The sequence below is a fragment of the Aquarana catesbeiana genome, linkage group LG04, assembly GCF_042186555.1.
Source record: "Aquarana catesbeiana isolate 2022-GZ linkage group LG04, ASM4218655v1, whole genome shotgun sequence".
In the NCBI taxonomy this organism is placed as follows: Eukaryota; Metazoa; Chordata; class Amphibia; order Anura; family Ranidae; genus Aquarana; species Aquarana catesbeiana.
In genome coordinates this window covers 691,298,968-691,321,750 of record NC_133327.1, presented here as the reverse complement: position 1 = coordinate 691,321,750, position 22,783 = coordinate 691,298,968, and the positions used below count along the sequence as shown (strand labels likewise).

The window sequence follows — 22,783 nt, the reverse complement described above, 5'->3', positions numbered from 1 at the left end:
CCATCCTCATCCATCCATCCCTCCCATCCATCCCATCCTCCCATCCATCTCTCCATCCCATCCATCTCTCCATCCCATCCATCTCTCCATCCCATCCATCTCCATCCATCCATCTCTCCATCCCATCCATCTCTCCATCCCATCCATCTCTCCATCCCATCCATCTCTCCATCCCATCCATCTCTCCATCCCATCCATCTCTCCTCCCATCCATCTCTCCATCCCATCCATCACCCATCCATCCATCTCCATCCCATCCATCTCTCCATCCCATCCATCTCTCCCTCATCCCTCCCCTCCCTCCCTCCATCCATCCCTCCCTCCCTCCATCCATCCCTCCCTCCTCCATCTCTCCCTCCCATCCATCTCTCCCTCCCATCCATCTCTCCCTCCCATCCATCTCTCCCTCCCATCCATCTCTCCCTCCCATCCATCTCTCCCTCCCCATCCATCTCTCCCTCCCATCCATCTCTCCCTCCCATCCATCTCTCCCTCCCATCCATCTCTCCCTCCCATCCATCTCTCCCTCCCATCCATCTCTCCATCCCATCCATCTCTCTCTCCCATCCATCTCTCCATCCCATCCATCTCTCTCTCCCATCCATCTCTCTCTCCCATCCATCTCTCTCTCCATCCATCTCTCTCTCCCATCCATCTCTCCATCCCATCCATCTCTCCATCCCATCCATCTCTCCATCCCATCCATCTCTCCATCCCATCCCTCCATCCATCCATCCATCCCTCCCATCCATCTCTCCCTTCCATCCATCCATCTCTCCCTTCCATCCATCCATCCCTCCCATCCATCCATCCATCCCTCCCATCCATCTCTCCATCCATCCCATCCATCTCTCCCTCCCTCCCTCCCTCCCCTCCCTCCCTCCCTCCCTCCCTCCCTCCCTCCCTCCCTCCCTCCCATCCATCCCTCCCATCCATCTCTCCCTCATCCATCCATCCATCCCTCCCATCCATCTCTCCCTCCCATCCATCTCTCCCTCCCATCCATCTCTCCCTCCCATCCATCTCTCCCTCCCATCCATCTCTCCCTCCCATCCATCTCTCCCTCCCATCCATCTCTCCATCCCATCCATCTCTCCATCCCATCCATCTCTCCATCCCATCCATCTCTCCATCCCATCCATCTCTCCATCCCATCCATCTCTCCATCCCATCCATCTCTCCATCCCATCCATCTCTCCATCCCATCCATCTCTCCATCCCATCCATCTCTCCATCCCATCCATCTCTCCATCCCATCCATCTCTCCATCCCATCCATCTCTCCATCCCATCCATCTCTCCATCCCATCCATCTCTCCATCCCTCCCATCCATCTCTCCATCCCTCCCATCCATCTCTCCATCCCTCCCATCCATCTCTCCATCCCTCCCATCCATCTCTCCCTTCCATCCCTCCCATCCATCTCTCCCTTCCATCCATCCATCCATCCATCTCTCCCTCCCATCCATCCATCCATCCATCTCTCCCTCCCATCCATCCCATCTCTCCCTCCCATCCATCCCATCTCTCCCTCCCATCCATCCCATCTCTCCCTCCCATCCATCCCATCTCTCCCTCCCATCCATCCCATCTCTCCCTCCCATCCATCCCATCTCTCCCTCCCATCCATCTCTCCCTCCCATCCATCCATCCATGCTTTGTGTTGAGAGATCACTTTTTTTTTTAAAAACTCCCCCCAGCATCTCTAGCTGTGGCCATCTTGAGTAAGGGCAGATGATTCATGTAGCATTTACATTCTGGAATCCATCTGCCCTTAGCTCAAGCATGCAGGTGTTTCGTCAGATTAGGCGTCCCGTCAGATTTTGTAACGGAAGTGACGTTCCGTTGCCGCCATCTTGGTACACCCACATTTGTCCACAGTAAAGATACAGTGAGGAGGCAGCAAGTGGACATCTTGTTACACCCACCGGAGTCCGGCATTTCACACTTATTAACAGTAAACTCATCTTGTGACACAGTATTTAAAAATCCGTCTGTTTTTTTAATTTTAAGGCAGCGACAAGTCTGCTGATCTCACATGTTTGCTAATCTTGCAGAACACGGCTGCTTTGAAAAATCAACATCAAAACAGTCAGACGGATTTCAAATCCTGTATTCCAATATATAAGATGAGCTTACTGGTAAAAATAAGTGTGAAATGCCGGACTCCGGTGGGTGTAACAAGATGTCCGCTTGCTGCCTTCTCACTGTATCCTTACTGTGGACAAATGTGGGTGTACCAAGATGGTGGTGACAAAACGTCACTATCGTTACAAAATCTGACAGGTCGCCTAATCTGATGAAACGCCTGCATGCTTGAGCTAAGGGCAGATGGATTCCAGGATGTAAATGCTACATGAATCCATCTGCCCTTACGCCTAATCTGATGAAATACCTGCAGTACAATGTGCTTAGCTGAGGAAAAGCCCCTCCTCCCATGGAGACTCCTGGGATGTATGACCTCATTTTATTAGAATTGTACAATCCCACCAATGGCCAACCAGGAGAGTCTATAGAATTGTACAAAATAAAACGATGTTGCGCCATCTTTGAACCGGTGAGTTCCCTGGCTGTGGCGTCACCGGACAATCGTCAGTGTGAGAAGAACGTGCTTGTTATAATTGGTGCCTCGTGGCCGTCTCCCGTGTGCTGCTTTTAAAACAAGGCTACAGACTCGAACGCGCATGCGCGGTGGCGGGATGCTGAAGTAGCCTGATTTCAAAGCTTCACCGGTATGAACCGGACTGATCCTGCATTGCAGAATGGTTTGTGTCTTCATGAGACCCGATATACCAACGCAGGTCAGAAAAGCGCACAATCTCTTTGTGAACTGCTGAGATCTCCCCGTCTCTGGTGCTTTGTGTGTTTTAGAATTATTTCCATATAATTTTTATCTTAAATCCTCAGTCTGGGCAGAATTACCTTCACAGGTTTCAAACCACCTCGCTCCTCGGGAGGACTTGGCTGCCATGCGGGTATACTTCTGTATCCTGCACCATGGTAAGGAGACAGACAAGTGTCCTGCCGACGCACACATCACCCGACTAATAGCAGATAAAAGCAGCCTCGGCTCACTCCATCGAGGGCATGCCCCCAACGTGTTTCGCCCCACTGAGGCTTAATCATGGAGGTGAGGCAAAACATGTTGGGGGCGTGGCCTTGATGGATTGAGGGGAGGCTCCTTTTATCTGCTAACCATATGGTTGGGTGATGTCTGTGACGGCGCGACACTTGTCTTGGTCTCCTCTGCGTGCTTTGAGTTGGGATGGACACAGAGGCATCCACCTCACTCAGGACTTTGGTAGCCTGGGTGGGGCCCCTAAGCAAAACCCCAGGTCACTGCAAATCAGTAAATTCATATGGTGGAGTAAGAACTCCTGCTGTACTGCCAAACCATTCCAGCTTTAAGTGCTGCACCCCCAGCACTGCGGTCTCCTCTCAGCCCCATCCCCCCCCCCTCTTCTCCTGGCCATTCACAAAATGCACAGCCCCGATTCTATTTTGTTAATGGCCTGGAGGAGGGGAGGAGAGGCGGCAGAAATGTGACTAGCACTGGGGTCTGAGAACTGGAGGACTTGTACCCGGACTGGCCCTGAAGTGCAGCGGGTGCCGGACATCCTGTGGAGATCATCCTGCCTCGGGACACTTTAGTCCTGGATTTGTTTGTATCCTATATAGAAGCCTTCAATATAAGATTGTATTATTAGTAGGTCTTCTATATTGCTGATTGTTTTGTAGTATTTTTTGTTCTCTTGTGTAAATGTTCTGCTTTCTGGATTGCAGGTGACATCCACGGGCAGTACACAGACTTACTGCGGTTGTTTGAATATGGCGGCTTCCCTCCAGAAGCCAATTACCTCTTCCTGGGAGATTATGTGGACAGAGGGAAGCAATCGCTGGAGACCATCTGTCTGCTTCTGGCGTATAAAATCAAATATCCAGAGAACTTCTTCCTGCTTCGGGGAAACCACGAGTGCGCCAGCATCAACCGGATCTACGGCTTCTACGATGAATGTGAGTCTCCTCCTCCTTCCGCTCCTCGGGGGCGGAGAAATGGGGATTATACCTCCCATTCTAGGGACCAGCGGCCACTTTTGTGTGGTCAGAGGACAAGAGACTCAACTGAGAACGACTAAAATAATGAAATGAAAATATTTCAGGTCTCTTAGCTGTCTGGATTCTGGAATTTGTCCCACTCAGTTTTTGGATATTAAACTTTATAGAACTGTTTATTATTCAAAGAAATCCCCCCTCCCCCCCCCAATGTCTTCATGATTTATTCTGTTGAGAAATCACTTTGAAAAACATCCCCCATAGTATTTCTAGCTGTGGCCATCTTGAGTAAGGGCAGATGATTCTTGTAGCATTTACTTCCTGGAATCCATCTACCCATAGCTCTGGCAGGAGGGTGTGCTTAGCGGAGAAAGCCCCTCCTCCAATGAAGACTCCTGGTATGTATGACATTTTGGCCTAGGCCAGAAACCAGGAAGTCACTGAAGAAATGTAGAAGAAGAAATTTAGAAGTGTAAAATCCCTCTATAGGTCAGCCAGGTGATTATATAGAATTGTACAAAAGATTTACTGCGCTGTCTTTGAACCGGTGAGTTTCCTGACTGGCGTCGCCGGCCAAGCGTCAGTGCGAGAATAACCTGCTTGTTATAACTGGTGCCTCATGGCCGTCTCCCGTGGGGCGCTTTTAAAACAAAGCTACAGACTCGAGAGAGCGCATGCGCGGGATGCAGATGTGCGCCTAACCCGCTCTGCATCCCTCTGGTATCTGCCCTTAGCCCAGGCATGCAGCCAGGATGGTGTGTTTAGCTGGGAAAAAAAACAAAACACCATAGCAACTGCAGATCAGAGGCTAAGATGGCGGCTTCCTTGGCTGCAGAGGATTGGAAGGTTTAGTTCCGCTATGAGGGAGGGATATGTGATCACCATGGAAACGTTCCTTTACTTATCAGGCTTTTGGCTGTATTGATAAAACGCCTCAAGATGAGGAAACGACATTTTCAAAAAGTGACTTTTTTTTTTTTCTAGCGGAGTCCAATGAGATTTGAGAATTTGGTCACATGACTGAATGAAGGGCGCCCTGGACTGCGTAAAGCTTTGTGAATTTCCTCCAATGTTTTCTGCTTTGTTTTATTATCGGCTCAGAAGAGAATAACGATCTTCTTCTTTTCTCAGGCAAACGGAGGTTTAATATAAAGCTGTGGAAGACTTTCACCGACTGTTTCAACTGTCTGCCAATCGCCGCCATTGTGGATGAGAAGATCTTCTGCTGCCATGGAGGTAGGGGGCGTGTCCTGCAATGAAAAATTCTAATTCTTTATAGGCTGCCATGGTTTTGCAGGGTGCAGCAATAAGGGTGGCGCTCCCCAAATAACCGGCCAATAATATCCTGGTCCTGGTATCCTGACCATTGCTGCCGATGGTTCAGTTCCTGACTGCAGAGAGAGGATTTCTCCTCTAAAATGGACCTGAGCTCCTTTTTTTGGGGGGGAAAAGCCACCAAAGACAAACAGGTGTGTCTCCCCCTCCCAGTTATCTCCCCTTCATGTGATGTCACCAGGAGGATAAGTGAAAGGAAATCTTGGTGCTCAAATCTCTTCTTTGTAAAACTAAACATTCAGCTAAAGTTGTGCATTCATTGTGTGGGATCTCCTCCTCCTAGCTGGGGGGGTGGCAGGATCTCCTCCTAGCTGGGGGGGGTGGCAGGATCTCCTCCTAGCTGGGGGGGTGGCAGGATCTCCTCCTAGCTGGGGGGGTGGCAGGATCTCCTAGCGTGGGGGGGGAGGGGTCTTGTGTGGCAGGATCTCCTCCTCCTAGCCGAGGGGTTGGGGGGGTGGCAAGATCTCCTCCTCCTAGCCGGGGGGGTGGCAGGATCTCCTCCTCCTAGGTGGCGGGGCGGCTTTTGCTTTACTATTGTGCACCTTGGTGTGATACCAGGCGGCTACACATGATTCCTGTGTTTGGAGGACCGCGCTGGACTGGTGACACCAAAACTTTGGTTCCTGATCTATTTTTGGAGTAACCCTCACAAGGACATTTAGGCAGGAGACACTTGGATGGGTTGAATGGCGCGCCCGGTAACCAAGGTTTATCAGACAGGAGTGAGTCTTTTTTACTGAAGAGAACTGGTAACACTTTGGCTCTTCTTGTGTCGGCGCCCTGTGAGTAGGACTTCTCTTTCACATGAGGCCAACGTTCCGTAGACACGAAAAGTGCCGACAGCTTTAAAGCTGAACTCAAGGAACAAACGCTTTTTGTTTACATGACCACAAAGGATATAAATCCACTTTGCACTAAATACCTTTTAAAACCCAAATATTACTTTGTAAATGTTGTGGTGACATCACCACTGTGCTGTATATTGCCTGTGCCAACAGCAGTGTACTATGAGATGGACGCTGTAGGCTCCGCCCATTTCAGGCTGCCCGCAGAAAACTACAGTAGGGGCGGAGACAAGACCAGTCCCCTGGCACAGAGAGCAGAGCTGTAGGAGGGGCCCAGAAGGCTCCACCCACTATAGAAAACTACTCAAGTGGTGGAGATGAGACCGCCCCCTTGCACAAGGAGAGAGAGCTGTGGGATTGGCCCAACCTGCTAAAGGAGGAGGTGCAGACAAGACCATTCACCCTCCACAAGGAGAGAGCATAGCTTTGGGAGGGTCTGAGCAGGCTCCATCCACTACAGAAAACTACAGGAGGGGTCAGAGACGAGACCAGTCATCCTGCACAAGGGGAGAGCAGAGCTGTAGGAGAGGCCCAGCAAGCTCCACCCACTACAGGAGGGGGTGGAGACGAGACAGTCGCCCTGCACAAAGAAAGCAGAGGTGTGGGAGGGGGCCACCAGGCTCCACCCACTACAGAAAACTACAGGAGTGGGTGGAGACGAGGCCAGTCCCCCTGCACAAGGAGAGGACAGCAGTGGGCGGTCCTTATATTACAGGAAGTCTCACACTGGATTACTGCACAGATCTGGGAGGAGGACACAAAGATCACCGAGATTCCAGAAGAAGACCCATGATTTTTGTGATAGGACAAGATTTGCTGATTCCGGAGTTCAGCTTTAAACAAGCTTCAGTTTGAGCCTCTCCACTGTTCAGAGTTTACCCAGAATTTTATCTCAGAGGAAATTGGGGTGCAGTTCCCTTGAAACGCGTTGGATGCACTTTTTTATTTGAGACATTTTTGAAGATAACAATATATACCTTGAAATATATACCGGCTGCACTTGCTATCTTCAATAAAGTGCAGCCAATGCTTTTTAAGGGAACTGCATCCCACTTCCTCAGAGCTAAAATTCTGGATAAGTTCTGAACAGCGTCATGTAATCCACACATCCCCCGCCCGTATAGCCGAGTTCAGCAAGGAAGCGGCCAGGAATTGCAGAGCTGGAAGGGAAGCGGTTATGGCGTGGTCCACACTGGAACGTAAGCTGTGCAGTGTTTTTTTTAAATGAATGGAATGCAGATTGCGCTCCAATTATTGGATTAAATAAGTCAGGAGGTAGGAATGTAAACCTTGGCAGTATTTGGCCAGGCTTCGAGGGTGACAGAAAAGGCAGCAGGCATTTACATTAAACAATATTTTTAGAAATGGCCCTGTGCATTTTACATTGGGGCCCCTTATCTGCATGGAGGCCGGTTTATGTAAAAGGGGGGACTTTGCCTTTAAATTTTTCCAGATCTGAGGGGGTGGGAGGGACATTGTCAGCGTGCGTTGTGTTTGTGATACACAATGACCTCTTCATGCTTTTATTGTGGAGTTTGTAGGATGTGACTCATCGCTCGCTGTGACTGTCTCTATTATTCCAGTATGAGAACGTGTCGGACCGGTTCCCTATTTACTGGCGTGTGCTCCGTGTACTGGATGCCGCTTTACTGCGACTTTCCTAATACCACACCGTGACCTCCCGCTGTACCACACAATGATATATTCTTTATGAATCCTCCGTATAAACATACAAAACATTTCACGAGCGCTGATTTCAGGTGTAAATACGCTGCGGAGGAGGGGCGCGGTGTGACTCAATGATGGAGAGAATACAGAGATGTGTGAAGTCAGGACCTCTTAAAGCTGACAACATTATAGAATTTTATTATTCAAAACAAATTCCTCCACTTCTCCAACCATCCCTTCCTCCCTCCACGTCTCCAACCATCCCTTCCTCCCTCCACGTCTCCAACCATCCCTTCCTCCCTCCACGTCTCCAACCATCCATCCCTTCCTCCCTCCACGTCTCCAACCAACCATCCCTTCCTCCCTCCACGTCTCCAACCATCCAACCATCCCTTCCTCCCTCCACGTCTCCAACCAACCATCCCTTCCTCCCTCCACGTCTCCAACCAACCATCCCTTCCTCCCTCCACGTCTCCAACCAACCATCCCTTCCTCCCTCAACGTCTCCAACCAACCATCCCTTCCTCCCTCCACGTCTCCAACCAACCATCCCTTCCTCCCTCCACGTCTCCAACCAACCATCCCTTCCTCCCTCCACGTCTCCAACCAACCATCCCTTCCTCCCTCCACGTCTCCAACCAACCATCCCTTCCTCCCTCCACGTCTCCAACCAACCATCCCTTCCTCCCTCCACGTCTCCAACCAACCATCCCTTCCTCCCTCCACGTCTCCAACCAACCATCCCTTCCTCCCTCCACGTCTCCAACCAACCATCCCTTCCTCCCTCCACGTCTCCAACCAACCATCCCTTCCTCCCTCCACGTCTCCAACCAACCATCCCTTCCTCCCTCCACGTCTCCAACCAACCATCCCTTCCTCCCTCCACGTCTCCAACCAACCATCCCTTCCTCCCTCCACGTCTCCAACCACCATCCCTTCCTCCCTCCACGTCTCCAACCATCCATCCCTTCCTCCCTCCACGTCTCCAACCACCATCCCTTCCTCCCTCCACGTCTCCAACCACCATCCCTTCCTCCCTCCACGTCTCCAACCATCCAACCATCCCTTCCTCCCTCCACGTCTCCAACCATCCAACCATCCCTTCCTCCCTCCACGTCTCCAACCATCCAACCATCCCTTCCTCCCTCCACGTCTCCAACCATCCAACCATCCCTTCCTCCCTCCACGTCTCCAACCATCCAACCATCCCTTCCTCCCTCCACGTCTCCAACCAACCATCCCTTCCTCCCTCCACGTCTCCAACCAACCATCCCTTCCTCCCTCCACGTCTCCAACCAACCATCCCTTCCTCCCTCCACGTCTCCAACCAACCATCCCTTCCTCCCTCCACGTCTCCAACCAACCATCCCTTCCTCCCTCCACGTCTCCAACCAACCATCCCTTCCTCCCTCCACGTCTCCAACCAACCATCCCTTCCTCCCTCCACGTCTCCAACCAACCATCCCTTCCTCCCTCCACGTCTCCAACCAACCATCCCTTCCTCCCTCCACGTCTCCAACCAACCATCCCTTCCTCCCTCCACGTCTCCAACCAACCATCCCTTCCTCCCTCCACGTCTCCAACCAACCATCCCTTCCTCCCTCCACGTCTCCAACCAACCATCCCTTCCTCCCTCCACGTCTCCAACCAACCATCCCTTCCTCCCTCCACGTCTCCAACCATCCATCCCTTCCTCCCTCCACGTCTCCAACCATCCATCCCTTCCTCCCTCCACGTCTCCAACCATCCATCCCTTCCTCCCTCCACGTCTCCAACCACCATCCCTTCCTCCCTTCACGTCTCCAACCAACCATCCCTTCCTCCCTCCACGTCTCCATCCAACCATCCCTTCCTCCCTCCACGTCTCCAACCATCCAACCATCCCTTCCTCCCTCCACGTCTCCAACCATCCAACCATCCCTTCCTCCCTCCACGTCTCCAACCATCCAACCATCCCTTCCTCCCTCCACGTCTCCAACCAACCATCCCTTCCTCCCTCCACGTCTCCAACCATCCAACCATCCCTTCCTCCCTCCACGTCTCCAACCAACCATCCCTTCCTCCCTCCACGTCTCCAACCAACCATCCCTTCCTCCCTCCACGTCTCCAACCAACCATCCCTTCCTCCCTCCACGTCTCCAACCAACCATCCCTTCCTCCCTCCACGTCTCCAACCAACCATCCCTTCCTCCCTCCACGTCTCCAACCAACCATCCCTTCCTCCCTCCACGTCTCCAACCAACCATCCCTTCCTCCCTCCACGTCTCCAACCAACCATCCCTTCCTCCCTCCACGTCTCCAACCAACCATCCCTTCCTCCCTCCACGTCTCCAACCAACCATCCCTTCCTCCCTCCACGTCTCCAACCAACCATCCCTTCCTCCCTCCACGTCTCCAACCAACCATCCCTTCCTCCCTCCACGTCTCCAACCACCATCCCTTCCTCCCTCCACGTCTCCAACCATCCATCCCTTCCTCCCTCCACGTCTCCAACCACCATCCCTTCCTCCCTCCACGTCTCCAACCACCATCCCTTCCTCCCTCCACGTCTCCAACCATCCCTTCCTCCCTCCACGTCTCCAACCATCCAACCATCCCTTCCTCCCTCCACGTCTCCAACCATCCAACCATCCCTTCCTCCCTCCACGTCTCCAACCATCCAACCATCCCTTCCTCCCTCCACGTCTCCAACCATCCAACCATCCCTTCCTCCCTCCACGTCTCCAACCATCCAACCATCCCTTCCTCCCTCCACGTCTCCAACCAACCATCCCTTCCTCCCTCCACGTCTCCAACCAACCATCCCTTCCTCCCTCCACGTCTCCAACCAACCATCCCTTCCTCCCTCCACGTCTCCAACCAACCATCCCTTCCTCCCTCCACGTCTCCAACCAACCATCCCTTCCTCCCTCCACGTCTCCAACCAACCATCCCTTCCTCCCTCCACGTCTCCAACCAACCATCCCTTCCTCCCTCCACGTCTCCAACCAACCATCCCTTCCTCCCTCAACGTCTCCAACCAACCATCCCTTCCTCCCTCCACGTCTCCAACCAACCATCCCTTCCTCCCTCCACGTCTCCAACCAACCATCCCTTCCTCCCTCCACGTCTCCAACCAACCATCCCTTCCTCCCTCCACGTCTCCAACCAACCATCCCTTCCTCCCTCCACGTCTCCAACCAACCATCCCTTCCTCCCTCCACGTCTCCAACCAACCATCCCTTCCTCCCTCCACGTCTCCAACCAACCATCCCTTCCTCCCTCCACGTCTCCAACCAACCATCCCTTCCTCCCTCCACGTCTCCAACCAACCATCCCTTCCTCCCTCCACGTCTCCAACCAACCATCCCTTCCTCCCTCCACGTCTCCAACCAACCATCCCTTCCTCCCTCCACGTCTCCAACCAACCATCCCTTCCTCCCTCCACGTCTCCAACCACCATCCCTTCCTCCCTCCACGTCTCCAACCATCCATCCCTTCCTCCCTCCACGTCTCCAACCACCATCCCTTCCTCCCTCCACGTCTCCAACCACCATCCCTTCCTCCCTCCACGTCTCCAACCATCCCTTCCTCCCTCCACGTCTCCAACCATCCAACCATCCCTTCCTCCCTCCACGTCTCCAACCATCCAACCATCCCTTCCTCCCTCCACGTCTCCAACCATCCAACCATCCCTTCCTCCCTCCACGTCTCCAACCATCCAACCATCCCTTCCTCCCTCCACGTCTCCAACCATCCAACCATCCCTTCCTCCCTCCACGTCTCCAACCAACCATCCCTTCCTCCCTCCACGTCTCCAACCAACCATCCCTTCCTCCCTCCACGTCTCCAACCAACCATCCCTTCCTCCCTCCACGTCTCCAACCAACCATCCCTTCCTCCCTCCACGTCTCCAACCAACCATCCCTTCCTCCCTCCACGTCTCCAACCAACCATCCCTTCCTCCCTCCACGTCTCCAACCAACCATCCCTTCCTCCCTCCACGTCTCCAACCAACCATCCCTTCCTCCCTCCACGTCTCCAACCAACCATCCCTTCCTCCCTCCACGTCTCCAACCAACCATCCCTTCCTCCCTCCACGTCTCCAACCAACCATCCCTTCCTCCCTCCACGTCTCCAACCAACCATCCCTTCCTCCCTCCACGTCTCCAACCAACCATCCCTTCCTCCCTCCACGTCTCCAACCAACCATCCCTTCCTCCCTCCACGTCTCCAACCATCCATCCCTTCCTCCCTCCACGTCTCCAACCATCCATCCCTTCCTCCCTCCACGTCTCCAACCATCCATCCCTTCCTCCCTCCACGTCTCCAACCACCATCCCTTCCTCCCTTCACGTCTCCAACCAACCATCCCTTCCTCCCTCCACGTCTCCATCCAACCATCCCTTCCTCCCTCCACGTCTCCAACCATCCAACCATCCCTTCCTCCCTCCACGTCTCCAACCATCCAACCATCCCTTCCTCCCTCCACGTCTCCAACCATCCAACCATCCCTTCCTCCCTCCACGTCTCCAACCAACCATCCCTTCCTCCCTCCACGTCTCCAACCATCCAACCATCCCTTCCTCCCTCCACGTCTCCAACCAACCATCCCTTCCTCCCTCCACGTCTCCAACCAACCATCCCTTCCTCCCTCCACGTCTCCAACCAACCATCCCTTCCTCCCTCCACGTCTCCAACCAACCATCCCTTCCTCCCTCCACGTCTCCAACCAACCATCCCTTCCTCCCTCCACGTCTCCAACCAACCATCCCTTCCTCCCTCCACGTCTCCAACCAACCATCCCTTCCTCCCTCCACGTCTCCAACCAACCATCCCTTCCTCCCTCCACGTCTCCAACCAACCATCCCTTCCTCCCTCCACGTCTCCAACCAACCATCCCTTCCTCCCTCCACGTCTCCAACCAACCATCCCTTCCTCCCTCCACGTCTCCAACCAACCATCCCTTCCTCTTTTATGTGACTCCCAACAATTAAAGTTCTGGTCTACCCAACGGATTGATATGAAGTAAGATGCTGGAACTTTATAAGTTGGGAGCTGTAGCATTATTCCGCCTGATCTTCAAAATGAGTAAATTTCCTCCCTGTCTGTGGCCCCTGCTGCTGAACTGATGGGGCCCAGGGAACTTATAATTGCTGGGAGCCACGGCCTGTGCAATTACTGCGCATGCCCCCAGACGTATTTAAAGCGTCTCTGCCCCTGGTCTCACTGCTGAACTTATGGGGCCCAGGCCTGGTACAGAAAGGCCAGCACTAGCCCCATGTCAGCAGCCCTGGTCATCCTCATTCTAGCTTTTAATATTGAGCCCGCGCGCCGGTCCTGTGCGCTGGAGGAGCCCGCGCGCCGGTCCTGTGCGCTGGAGGAGCCCGCGCGCCGGTCCTGTGCGCTGGAGGAGCCGATTTGCAGAGTATGGATAGAATTCAGAGAAGAGTACATTGGAGGAATGTGGTCTTTTATGCTTCGTGAACGGTTTGATTTCCTTGTAGATTAAATAAATCTCTGGGGAGGTCAGGCTAATACTTCAATTTGCAGCAAGCACATGCCATGAAAACAGGCCCGGCGCACACACACCAGTATAAATCGGGTTTGGCACACCTGCGAGGCGTATAAATAGCCCTGTAATCTCAGAGCGTGATGCGTGAAACCTACTCCCCCTTTGTGAGCGATGACCTTCCCGCCGAACGAGCGCCGAGCTGCCAGAGAAGCACTTTAAGCCATCACAGGGAAGACGATCGTTGAGCACATTCATCCACTATATCACCGCGCAATTAGACATTCACCAGCGTGCCGCCATTCACGCTGATTTATAGGAAAGACTTTGAACTATTGATCTCTAAACAAGCGTGTAAACCTCTGGATAATGCTGAGAGCTCCTGTGCCTGCCGCACTGCAAGGGGGGACTGCATGAGACGAGACGGGCGATGGGCAGGGATACTGCCATATTGTGCCGTTCATTGTAGTGACACAGCAGTGTGTGAGATTCAGAGCTACTGGGGACCATTATGGCGGATTTGGTTATATAACATGTAACAAACAAAGTTTAATCTGCTTATTTAATCTTCCCTCTCCCTCATTAACATGCTGGGAGGTTAATTGGCTTCTATCTAAACTGGCCCTAGTATACACGCGAGACTGAGACCATTTAGATTGTAAGCTCCTTGGGGCCCAGGAACTGATGTGAATGTGGAATATGTGAAGCACTGTGTACATTGTCAGCGATTTAATAAATATCTGTAATAGTGCGATTCAATAAAGGATGGTGCAAAAGTAAAGCTGATTTATTTCTAAGGGAATGAATTGAACACGGCTGTATTAACACTAACCACTTGGTGAGCGGCCAGAAAATATATATATATAAAAATATCGCGCTGTCAGAAATAAACGTATGTAAGCAGCTAACACATACAAGTGACCTAGTCCTGTAATTAAAACCAAATAAAGAAAAGTGTAGCGCTAACAATTATAAACATAATCAATAATCATGTTCATGGTTTAACCCCAGTATATAGAGTACACACAGTGGCTTGCGAAAGTATTCAGCCCCCTTGAACTTTTCAACCTTTTGCCACATTTCAGGCTTCAAACATAAAGATATAAAATTTTAATTTTGTGAAGAATCACCAACAAGTGGGACACAATTGTGAAGTGGAACGAAATCTATTGGATATTTTTAAACTTTTTTAGCAATTAAACTGAAAAGTGGTGCGTGCAAAATTATTCGGCCCTTTTACCTTCAGTGCAGCAAACTCACTCCAGAAGTTCAGCGAGGATCTCTGAGGCTGGGTTCACACTGGTGCGACACGACAGCCGTCCTACTTTGGATCCGACTTTGCCCTGCGACATGAAGCCGGCATGTGTCCGACTTTCAATGAACGGGGATCCGACTTGGATCCCCGCCAATGCCGGCACTGTGTTTGGTATGAATCTTTAGGGGGGAACTCCGCGCCAAATTTTAAATAAAAAACCGGCATGGGTTCCCCCTCCAGAGGCATACCAGGCCCTTGGGTCTGGTATGGACCTTGAGGGGAACCCCCTACGCCGAAAAAACGGCGTGGGGGGTCGCCCCCAATCCATACCAGACCCTTATCCGAGCACGCAGCCCGGCCGGACAGGAATGGGGGTGGGGACGAGCGAGCGCCCCCCCCCTCCTGAACCGTACCAGGCCGCATGCCCTCAACATGGGGGGTGGTGCCTTGGGGGAGGGGGGCGCGCTGCGGCCCCCCCACCCCAAAGCACCTTGTCCCCATGTCGATGAGGACAAGGGCCTCTTCCCGACAACCCTGGCCGTTGGTTGTCGGGGTCTGCGGGCGGGGGGCTTATCGGAATCCGGGAGCCCCCTTTAATAAGGGAGCCCCCAGATCCCGGCCCCCCACCCTATGTGAATGAGTATGGGGTACAGCGTACCCCTACCCATTCACCTAGGAAAAAAGTGTCAATTTAAAAAAAAACACTACACAGATTTTTAAAGCATTTTATTAGACAGCTCCGGGGGTCTTCTTCCGACTTCGGGGGTCTCTCCGGTTCTTCTCCACGCTCTCCGGATCTTCTGCCGGGCTCCTCCGCTCTCTTCTGCTCTTTTGCCGCTCTTTTGCTAAAGCGGAGGAGCCCGGTCTTCAATCTTCTGCCTTCTGCCTTCTGCCTTCTGCCCTCTTCTCCTGATGTTGACACGACGCTCTCTGGGGCTAGAATGCTCTCTGTGCGCTCTGCTCTGACTTATATAGGCGGTGACCCCGCCCCCTTATGCCGTCACAGTCCCTGGGCATGCTGGGACTGTGACGTTTTAGGGGGCGTGGTCATCACCCGATGACCACGCCCCCTAAAACGTCACAGTCCCAGCATGCCCAGGGACTGTGACGGCATAAGGGGGCGGGGTCACCGCCTATATAAGTCAGAGCAGAGCGCACAGAGAGCATTCTAGCCCCAGAGAGCGTCGTGTCAACATCAGGAGAAGAGGGCAGAAGGCAGAAGGCAGAAGATTGAAGACCGGGCTCCTCCGCTTTAGCAAAAGAGCGGCAAAAGAGCAGAAGAGAGCGGAGGAGCCCGGCAGAAGATCCGGAGAGCGTGGAGAAGAACCGGAGAGACCCCCGAAGTCGGAAGAAGACCCCCGGAGCTGTCTAATAAAATGCTTTAAAAATCTGTGTAGTGTTTTTTTTTTTAAATTGACACTTTTTTCCTAGGTGAATGGGTAGGGGTACGCTGTACCCCATACTCATTCACATAGGGTGGGGGGCCGGGATCTGGGGGCTCCCTTATTAAAGGGGGCTCCCGGATTCCGATAAGCCCCCCGCCCGCAGACCCCGACAACCAACGGCCAGGGTTGTCGGGAAGAGGCCCTTGTCCTCATCAACATGGGGACAAGGTGCTTTGGGGTGGGGGGCCGCAGCGCGCCCCCTCCCCCAAAGCACCAACCCCCCATGTTGAGGGCATGCGGCCTGGTACGGCTCAGGAGGGGGGGGGCGCTCGCTCGTCCCCACCCCCATTCCTGTCCGGCCGGGCTGCGTGCTCGGATAAGGGTCTGGTATGGATTGGGGGGGACCCCCACGCCGTTTTTATCGGCGTAGGGGGTTCCCCTCAAGGTCCATACCAGACCCAAGGGCCTGGTATGCTCTTGGAGGGGGAACCCATGCCGGTTTTTTATTTAAAATTTGGCGCGGAGTTCCCCCTCAAGAACATCTGAGCACAAGTCGCGTGCCAAAGTCGGATCATGCAAGACGGCAATCCGACTTTGATCCGACTTCAATGATAGTCAATAGACTGAAGTAGGATCAAAGTCGGACCAAAGTAGTACAGGGAGCATTTCTAAAGTCGGAACGACTTGTGTCGGACCAGTTAGGACGGCTCCCATAGGGAAACATTAAATTTCACACGTCATGCGACATGAGCTCCCAATGTCGGAGCGTTTGTCGGACCAGTGTGAACCCAGCCTGAATGATCCAATGTTGTCCTAAATGACTGATGGTGATAAATAGAATCCACCTGTGTGTAATCAAGTCTCTGTATAAATGCACCTGCTCTGTGATAGTCTCAGGGCTCAGAGAGCATCATGAAGACCAAGGAACACACCAGGCAGGTCCGTAATACTGTTGTGGAGAAGTTTAAAGCCGGATTTGGATACAAAAAGATTTCCCAAGCTTTAAACATCCCAAGGAGCACTGTGCAAGCGCTTATTTTGAAATGGAAGGAGTATCAGACCACTGCAAATCTACCAAGACCTGGCTGTCCCTCTAAACTTTCAGCTCAGACAAGGAGAAGACTGATCAGAGATGCAGCCAAGAGGCCCATGATCACTCTGGATGAACTGCAGAGAACTACAGCTGAGGTGGGAGAGTCTGTCCATAGGACAACAATCAGTCGTACACTGCACAAATCTGGCCTTTGCGGAAGAGTGGCAAGAAGAAAGCCATTTCTCAAAGATATCCATAAAAAGTCTCGTCTAAAGTTTGCCACAAGCCACCTGGGAGACACACCAAACATGTGGAAGAAGGTGCTCTGGTCCGATGAAACCAAAATCCAACTTTTTGGCCACAATGCAAAACGATATGTTTGACGTAAAAGCAACACAGCTCATCACACTCAACACACCATCCCCACTGTCAAACATGGTGGTGGCAGCATCATGGTTTGGGCCTGCTTTTCTTCAGCAGGGACAGGGAAGATGGTTAAAATTGAGGGGAAGATGGATGCAGCCAAATACAGGACCATTCTGGATGAAAACCTGTTGGAGTCTGCAAAAGACCTGAAACTGGGACGGAGATTTATCTTCCAACAAGACAATGATCCCAAACATACAGCAAAATCTACAAAGGAATGGTTCACAAATAAACGTATCCAGGTGTTAGAATGGCCAAGTCAAAGTCCAGACCTGAATCCAATCGAGAATCTGTGGAAAGAGCTGAAAACTCTCTCCATCCAACCTCACTGAGCTCGAGTTGTTTTGCAAGGAAGAATGGGCAAGAATTTCAGTCTCTCGATGTGCAAAACTGATAGACATACCCCAAGCGACTTGCAGCTGTAATCGCAGCAAAAGGTGGCTCTACAAAGTATTAACGCAAGGGGGCCGAATCATTTTGCACGCCTCACTTTTCATTTTTTTTATTAGTTAAAAAAGTTTCAAAAATCCAAAAGATTTCATTCCACTTCACAATTGTGTCCCACTTGTTGGTGATTCTTCATAAAAAATAAAAATTTTATATCTTTATGTTTGAAGCCTGAAATGTGGCAAAAGGTTGAAAAGTTCAAGGGGGCCGAATACTTTCGCAAGCCACTGTATATGTGTATAATAATCCTTGAGAGTGACACTCATTAAGTCCGTAGTAAAAAGAGAAGTGCTGGTGATACTCTTATTATACAATATCCATGAAAAGTAAAAAGTCTTTAAAAAATTATATATAACACCAAAAGAATGTGAAGAAACTTGTGTGTGTGTTGATAGGAGATCCACCACCACTTGGATTGGGGGCTTACCGGAAAGATTGGACACAGATGGGTCTACACCCACTGAGTCCATCTAGCTTGTAACTGTGGGGATCCACAATGGTATCTGTATAGCGTGAGCGTTAATCCAGGTAACCCGGGTACTTGCGAATGTTATATATAGTAAAGGGAATGAATCCACTCAGGCGTCCAGAGTAAATATAGAAAAAACGTAAAGGTACATAGCGTGATACTGTATAAAGGGTTAAAGCGGGGGGAGTTCATTCACAAACTTTTCTTCTCAGCATTACATACTCACATATTGTGTGTAATATGTCCGCCTGTGTCAGATTTCCTCGGAAAAAATAACTTATATTATTCACTGAAGGCGGTTTCCATCTTCATTGTGGGCATTTGAAGCCCACAAGCATTTATTTCCTGGATGTGGTGAATGCTGTGCTCCCAGCATTCACCGCTCGTTCCCGCACATGCTCAGTGGCATCCTGAGAAGTCTGAGACTAGCTCCCAGGAGTCTGTGAGGAGTCTGTGAGAGGCTAGAAACACGCCTACTCCCACGGGAGGAGAACCAGGAAGTGCAAAGATGAATAGAAAAATAAAAGGTAATTACGGCGATTTAAATTTTTTTAAACGGCATGTCAGCATCTAGGCAAGGAAGAGAATACATACAGATATTGTTCAAAAATTTGGGTGGAACCCCGCTTTAAAAACTCATTTATTGAAGGTAAGAACACTCACATTTCAGAAGAAAAACAGCGCTTTTAAAATGCAGATATCTGGCAATGTTGGTGGTGTCAGCAGTTCATCCCATGATGGATGGATGAACTGCTGACACCACCAACATTGCCAGATATCTGCATTTTAAAAGCGCTGTTTTTCTTCTGAAATGTGAGTGTTCTTACCTTCAATAAATGAGCGGCCGCCTGCCGTGTACTGTGGGTGAGCGGCCGCCTGCCGTGTACTGTGGGTGAGCGGCCGCCTGCCGTGTACTGTGGGTGAGCGGCCGCCTGCCGTGTACTGTGGGTGAGCGGCCGCCTGCCGTGTACTGTGGGTGAGCGGCCGCCTGGCGTGTACTGTGGGTGAGCGGCCGCCTGGCGTGTACTGTGGGTGAGCGGCCGCCTGGCGTGTACTGTGGGTGAGCGGCCGCCTGCCGTGTACTGTGGGTGAGCGGCCGCCTGCCGTGTACTGTGGGTGAGCGGCCGCCTGCCGTGTACTGTGGGTGAGCGGCCGCCTGCCGTGTACTGTGGGTGAGCGGCCGCCTGCCGTGTACTGTGGGTGAGCGGCCGCTGTAGGCAAAGTGACGTAGCCATATCTCGCCTATTGCCAGGTTTAGGGTGCGCACCCCCCATCCGACTCCCACTGTGATGGTACACAGCGGGAGTCTGTCAGCAGGCCCCAGCCAATGATTCACAGCCTGGACCTGCTGATCCGCTGTGTCCAATCACAGCCCAGAGCTCAGTGTTGAATACAGAATACATTTTGGCCGTATACATTTTTTTTTTTTTTTTTTTTTAGCAAGTCGAATTTTTGTTTATCACAAACGCAAAAAAAAAAAACCCAAGTGGTGATCAAAAACCACCAAAAGAAGCTCTGGTGGGGGGGGGAAACTATATAAATTTCATGTGTACAGTGTTGCATGACCGCACAATTGCCAGTTAAAAGTAGCGCAGCAAGTTTTACCTCCCTGCACTGCAAATGTTCGATGTGAACCCCATTGGTGACATGACAGATGATTGCAGTTTTGCCACTGGCCACTCCTACCTGGAAACGATTACAGAATGGTTTATGTGGGTGATGGAGGTAGATCTGCCTTGCAGCAGGTTGTCGTTCCTCCTTGTTCCCAGATACCTGAATCCTACCCTACCAGAACGTTGGATCGGCCCTGCAGGAAATAACGATCCTCCAATGTCACGTTGGCCTCTGATCGCCAGTCCCAACATCCTGTGACTTCTTTCTGTGGGGGTACAACAAGGACTTTGTGTATGTCGCCCCCCCCATATGACACAGGAGCTGAGCAACCTGAGACGATTCATCACAGAAGCAGTGAAGTCCATATCTGAGAACATGCAGGCGCGTCACCAATGGGGGTCACATTGAACGTTTGCAGTGCAGAGGTAAAACGTGGCCAGGTAATGTCAATACAATCGTGGTCAGTTCATTCCCTTATGAGGGAAATCGGCTTGCTGCATGATTAATCGTTAAGAATCGATTGCAAATCGCCCCCCCCCCCCCACGATCTTTACAAAGCATTTTCCCGATTCTGTGCAGAGTTCTCAAACAGGCAGTTGCCAAGTTTCACAACATTTTCCTGCTGAGCGAACTATCAACATTGTAATGTTTTTGTTCTTTAGATGAAAGGAATGAACTTCTGTCTGCAAATGAGGGAAGTTTAACCACTTAAAGACGAAACCTTTTTCTGACACTTGTTGGTTTTATGTTAAAATCATTATTTTTTTGCTAGAAAATTACTTAGAACCCCCAAGCAGAGGCCCTAGAGAATAAAATGGCGGTTGCTGCAATATTTTATGTCGCAGTGTATTTGTGCAGCGGTCTTTCAGATGCAATTTTTGGGGGAAAAAAATACTTTAATTAAAACAAATAAATAGTAAAGTTAGAACAATTTTTTTGTATGGTATTAAAGATGTCAAAGATGTTACACCACGAGAATGAGAATTGTGATCTTAATTCTAAGCAAAAAAATTGTGATTCTCATTTTGGCTCAGAATCGTGCAGTTCTACTTTTGCACCATCCTTTTAGAATTGTATGTAATATATTTAAAGTGGATCTTCCTTTTTTTTTTTTTTCTTCTCACCCCCTAGCTCCTCCTCCCCAAAATTCAGGTTCCCTAGGCAGGATTGCCATCCCCGAACCACACACACATGTAGGGATGCCGTAGATCACTCTGGGATCCATTGCGGGATTTCTACATCACTCATCCCAGGAGGCAGATTGTGCGATCTTGTTCAGAAATGGCGCAGGGGTCCGTGGTGCGTCTGCCCGTGGGGTCTGTGGTTGCGCCTGCCCGTGGGGTCTGACGCACAGTGAGGGAAATCCCCTCTTAGACAGTCGTCTGACCGATCGGCACTGTTGGAAGATTTCCTCCATATTGCTCTTTCAGTGACTGCTCAGAATTTCGGACCTTCACTCTTTGTCCCGGTGACATCGGGACACATGAAGAGGGTGGATCTCATCCAGAGGAGACTCTGTAGGAATCCCATCAGTCCTTCTCATCCTTCCGGCTCGGCCCAAAATTAAAAAAAAAAATAAAAACACTTTTTAGTCGCCCTTAAAGTGGAACTTTTACATTTTAAAACATTTGGGAACAGGCAGGTTTTTTAATGCAGTAGACTCACCCTACCCCCCCCCCCCAATGTATGCACACGAGTGATGTCATCTCATCCCAGCCAATAAAAATGGCTGAAGCTTGGTATGCGGAAGATCTCAGCGGCTGGTATATGGTAAGTATACTTTCGTCTCAAGAAGATACTCCGTGTACAAAAACTGTATCAAAATGATCATTTTGTGTAACTAATGGAATTTTTTTTTGTTGGATGAGACCCCCTGACAGGTTTTTATTACTGTCTGTGCCCCAGTTTGGGGGATACACCCTCCTCTCTGTGTCCTGTGTACCACATTTTTTTTAGTTGTCCCCAGAACAGGAATAGATGGAAATGGGGACACTGATTCTGGTGACACCCCGGGATTCCCTCATTGCTGTTTTGGACAGGAAGTCCGGGGAAATCTTCCCAATGGCACATTCAGTAGATGGCAAAACTGACAGGGGTTATAACCCTCCCTTACTCCATCCAAAATAGGGGGGGGGAGATGCGCTTTGCCTTTTAGTTCTACTTTAAACCCATCGGCTACATACTGTGTAGATCAGGGGAGGCAACCAATAGCCCTCCAGGTGTTGTGGAACTACATTTCCCATGAGGCATTGCAAGGCTGGCAGTTACAATGACTCCCAGAGGCATGATGGGACTTGTAGTTCTGCAACAGCTGGAGGACCCCGGGTTGCCTCCCCCTGGTGTAGAATATAGAGAAGCAGGAGGAATGATGAGATCTCCCCATTAGATTGGATGTAAGAAGCCCCGATGGCTGTAAATCTGGCATTTGAGGAGTCGGTCCGGCTTACAGCCGCTATTTATCTACTTTTGTTTCCCTGATTGATATGTAAACCTTCTCATAAAATCCATTTTGTACAAAATAATTTAATTTTATATTTGTTTCTTGGAAAATATTTATTCTGATGATTTATTTTGCAGGACTTTCTCCTGATCTGCAGTCCATGGAACAGATCCGCAGAATCATGAGGCCCACAGATGTCCCCGACACAGGTAAACGCTCATTGCACCTCTACACCTTTGTATGCTGGAGGGGGGGGATCCTCTCACAGCAGCTGATTGGTCCAGCAGTACAACTAACTTCTGGTTTGGGACTGAACCCAAAGT

General features: G+C 51.1%; 1 protein-coding gene and 1 non-coding gene across 3 annotated transcripts in view; both read left to right on the top strand.

Annotated features, from left to right (window-relative positions):
* Positions 1-22,783, top strand: part of PPP1CB (protein phosphatase 1 catalytic subunit beta) — a 336,969-nt gene that overhangs the window by 37,093 nt on the left and 277,093 nt on the right. The window contains exons 3-5 of one of the 2 annotated variants that reach the window (XM_073628794.1): positions 3,783-4,013; positions 5,184-5,288; positions 22,598-22,669. In XM_073628794.1, coding sequence (XP_073484895.1) covers positions 3,783-4,013; positions 5,184-5,288; positions 22,598-22,669 — 408 coding nt within the window. The remainder of the gene's footprint in view (positions 1-3,782; positions 4,014-5,183; positions 5,289-22,597; positions 22,670-22,783) is intronic. The other variant, XM_073628793.1, reaches the window with a different exon arrangement.
* LOC141141635 (small nucleolar RNA SNORA76) lies at positions 4,583-4,714 on the top strand. The gene has a single exon (XR_012244182.1). It is a non-coding gene; the product is annotated as a small nucleolar RNA SNORA76 (small nucleolar RNA).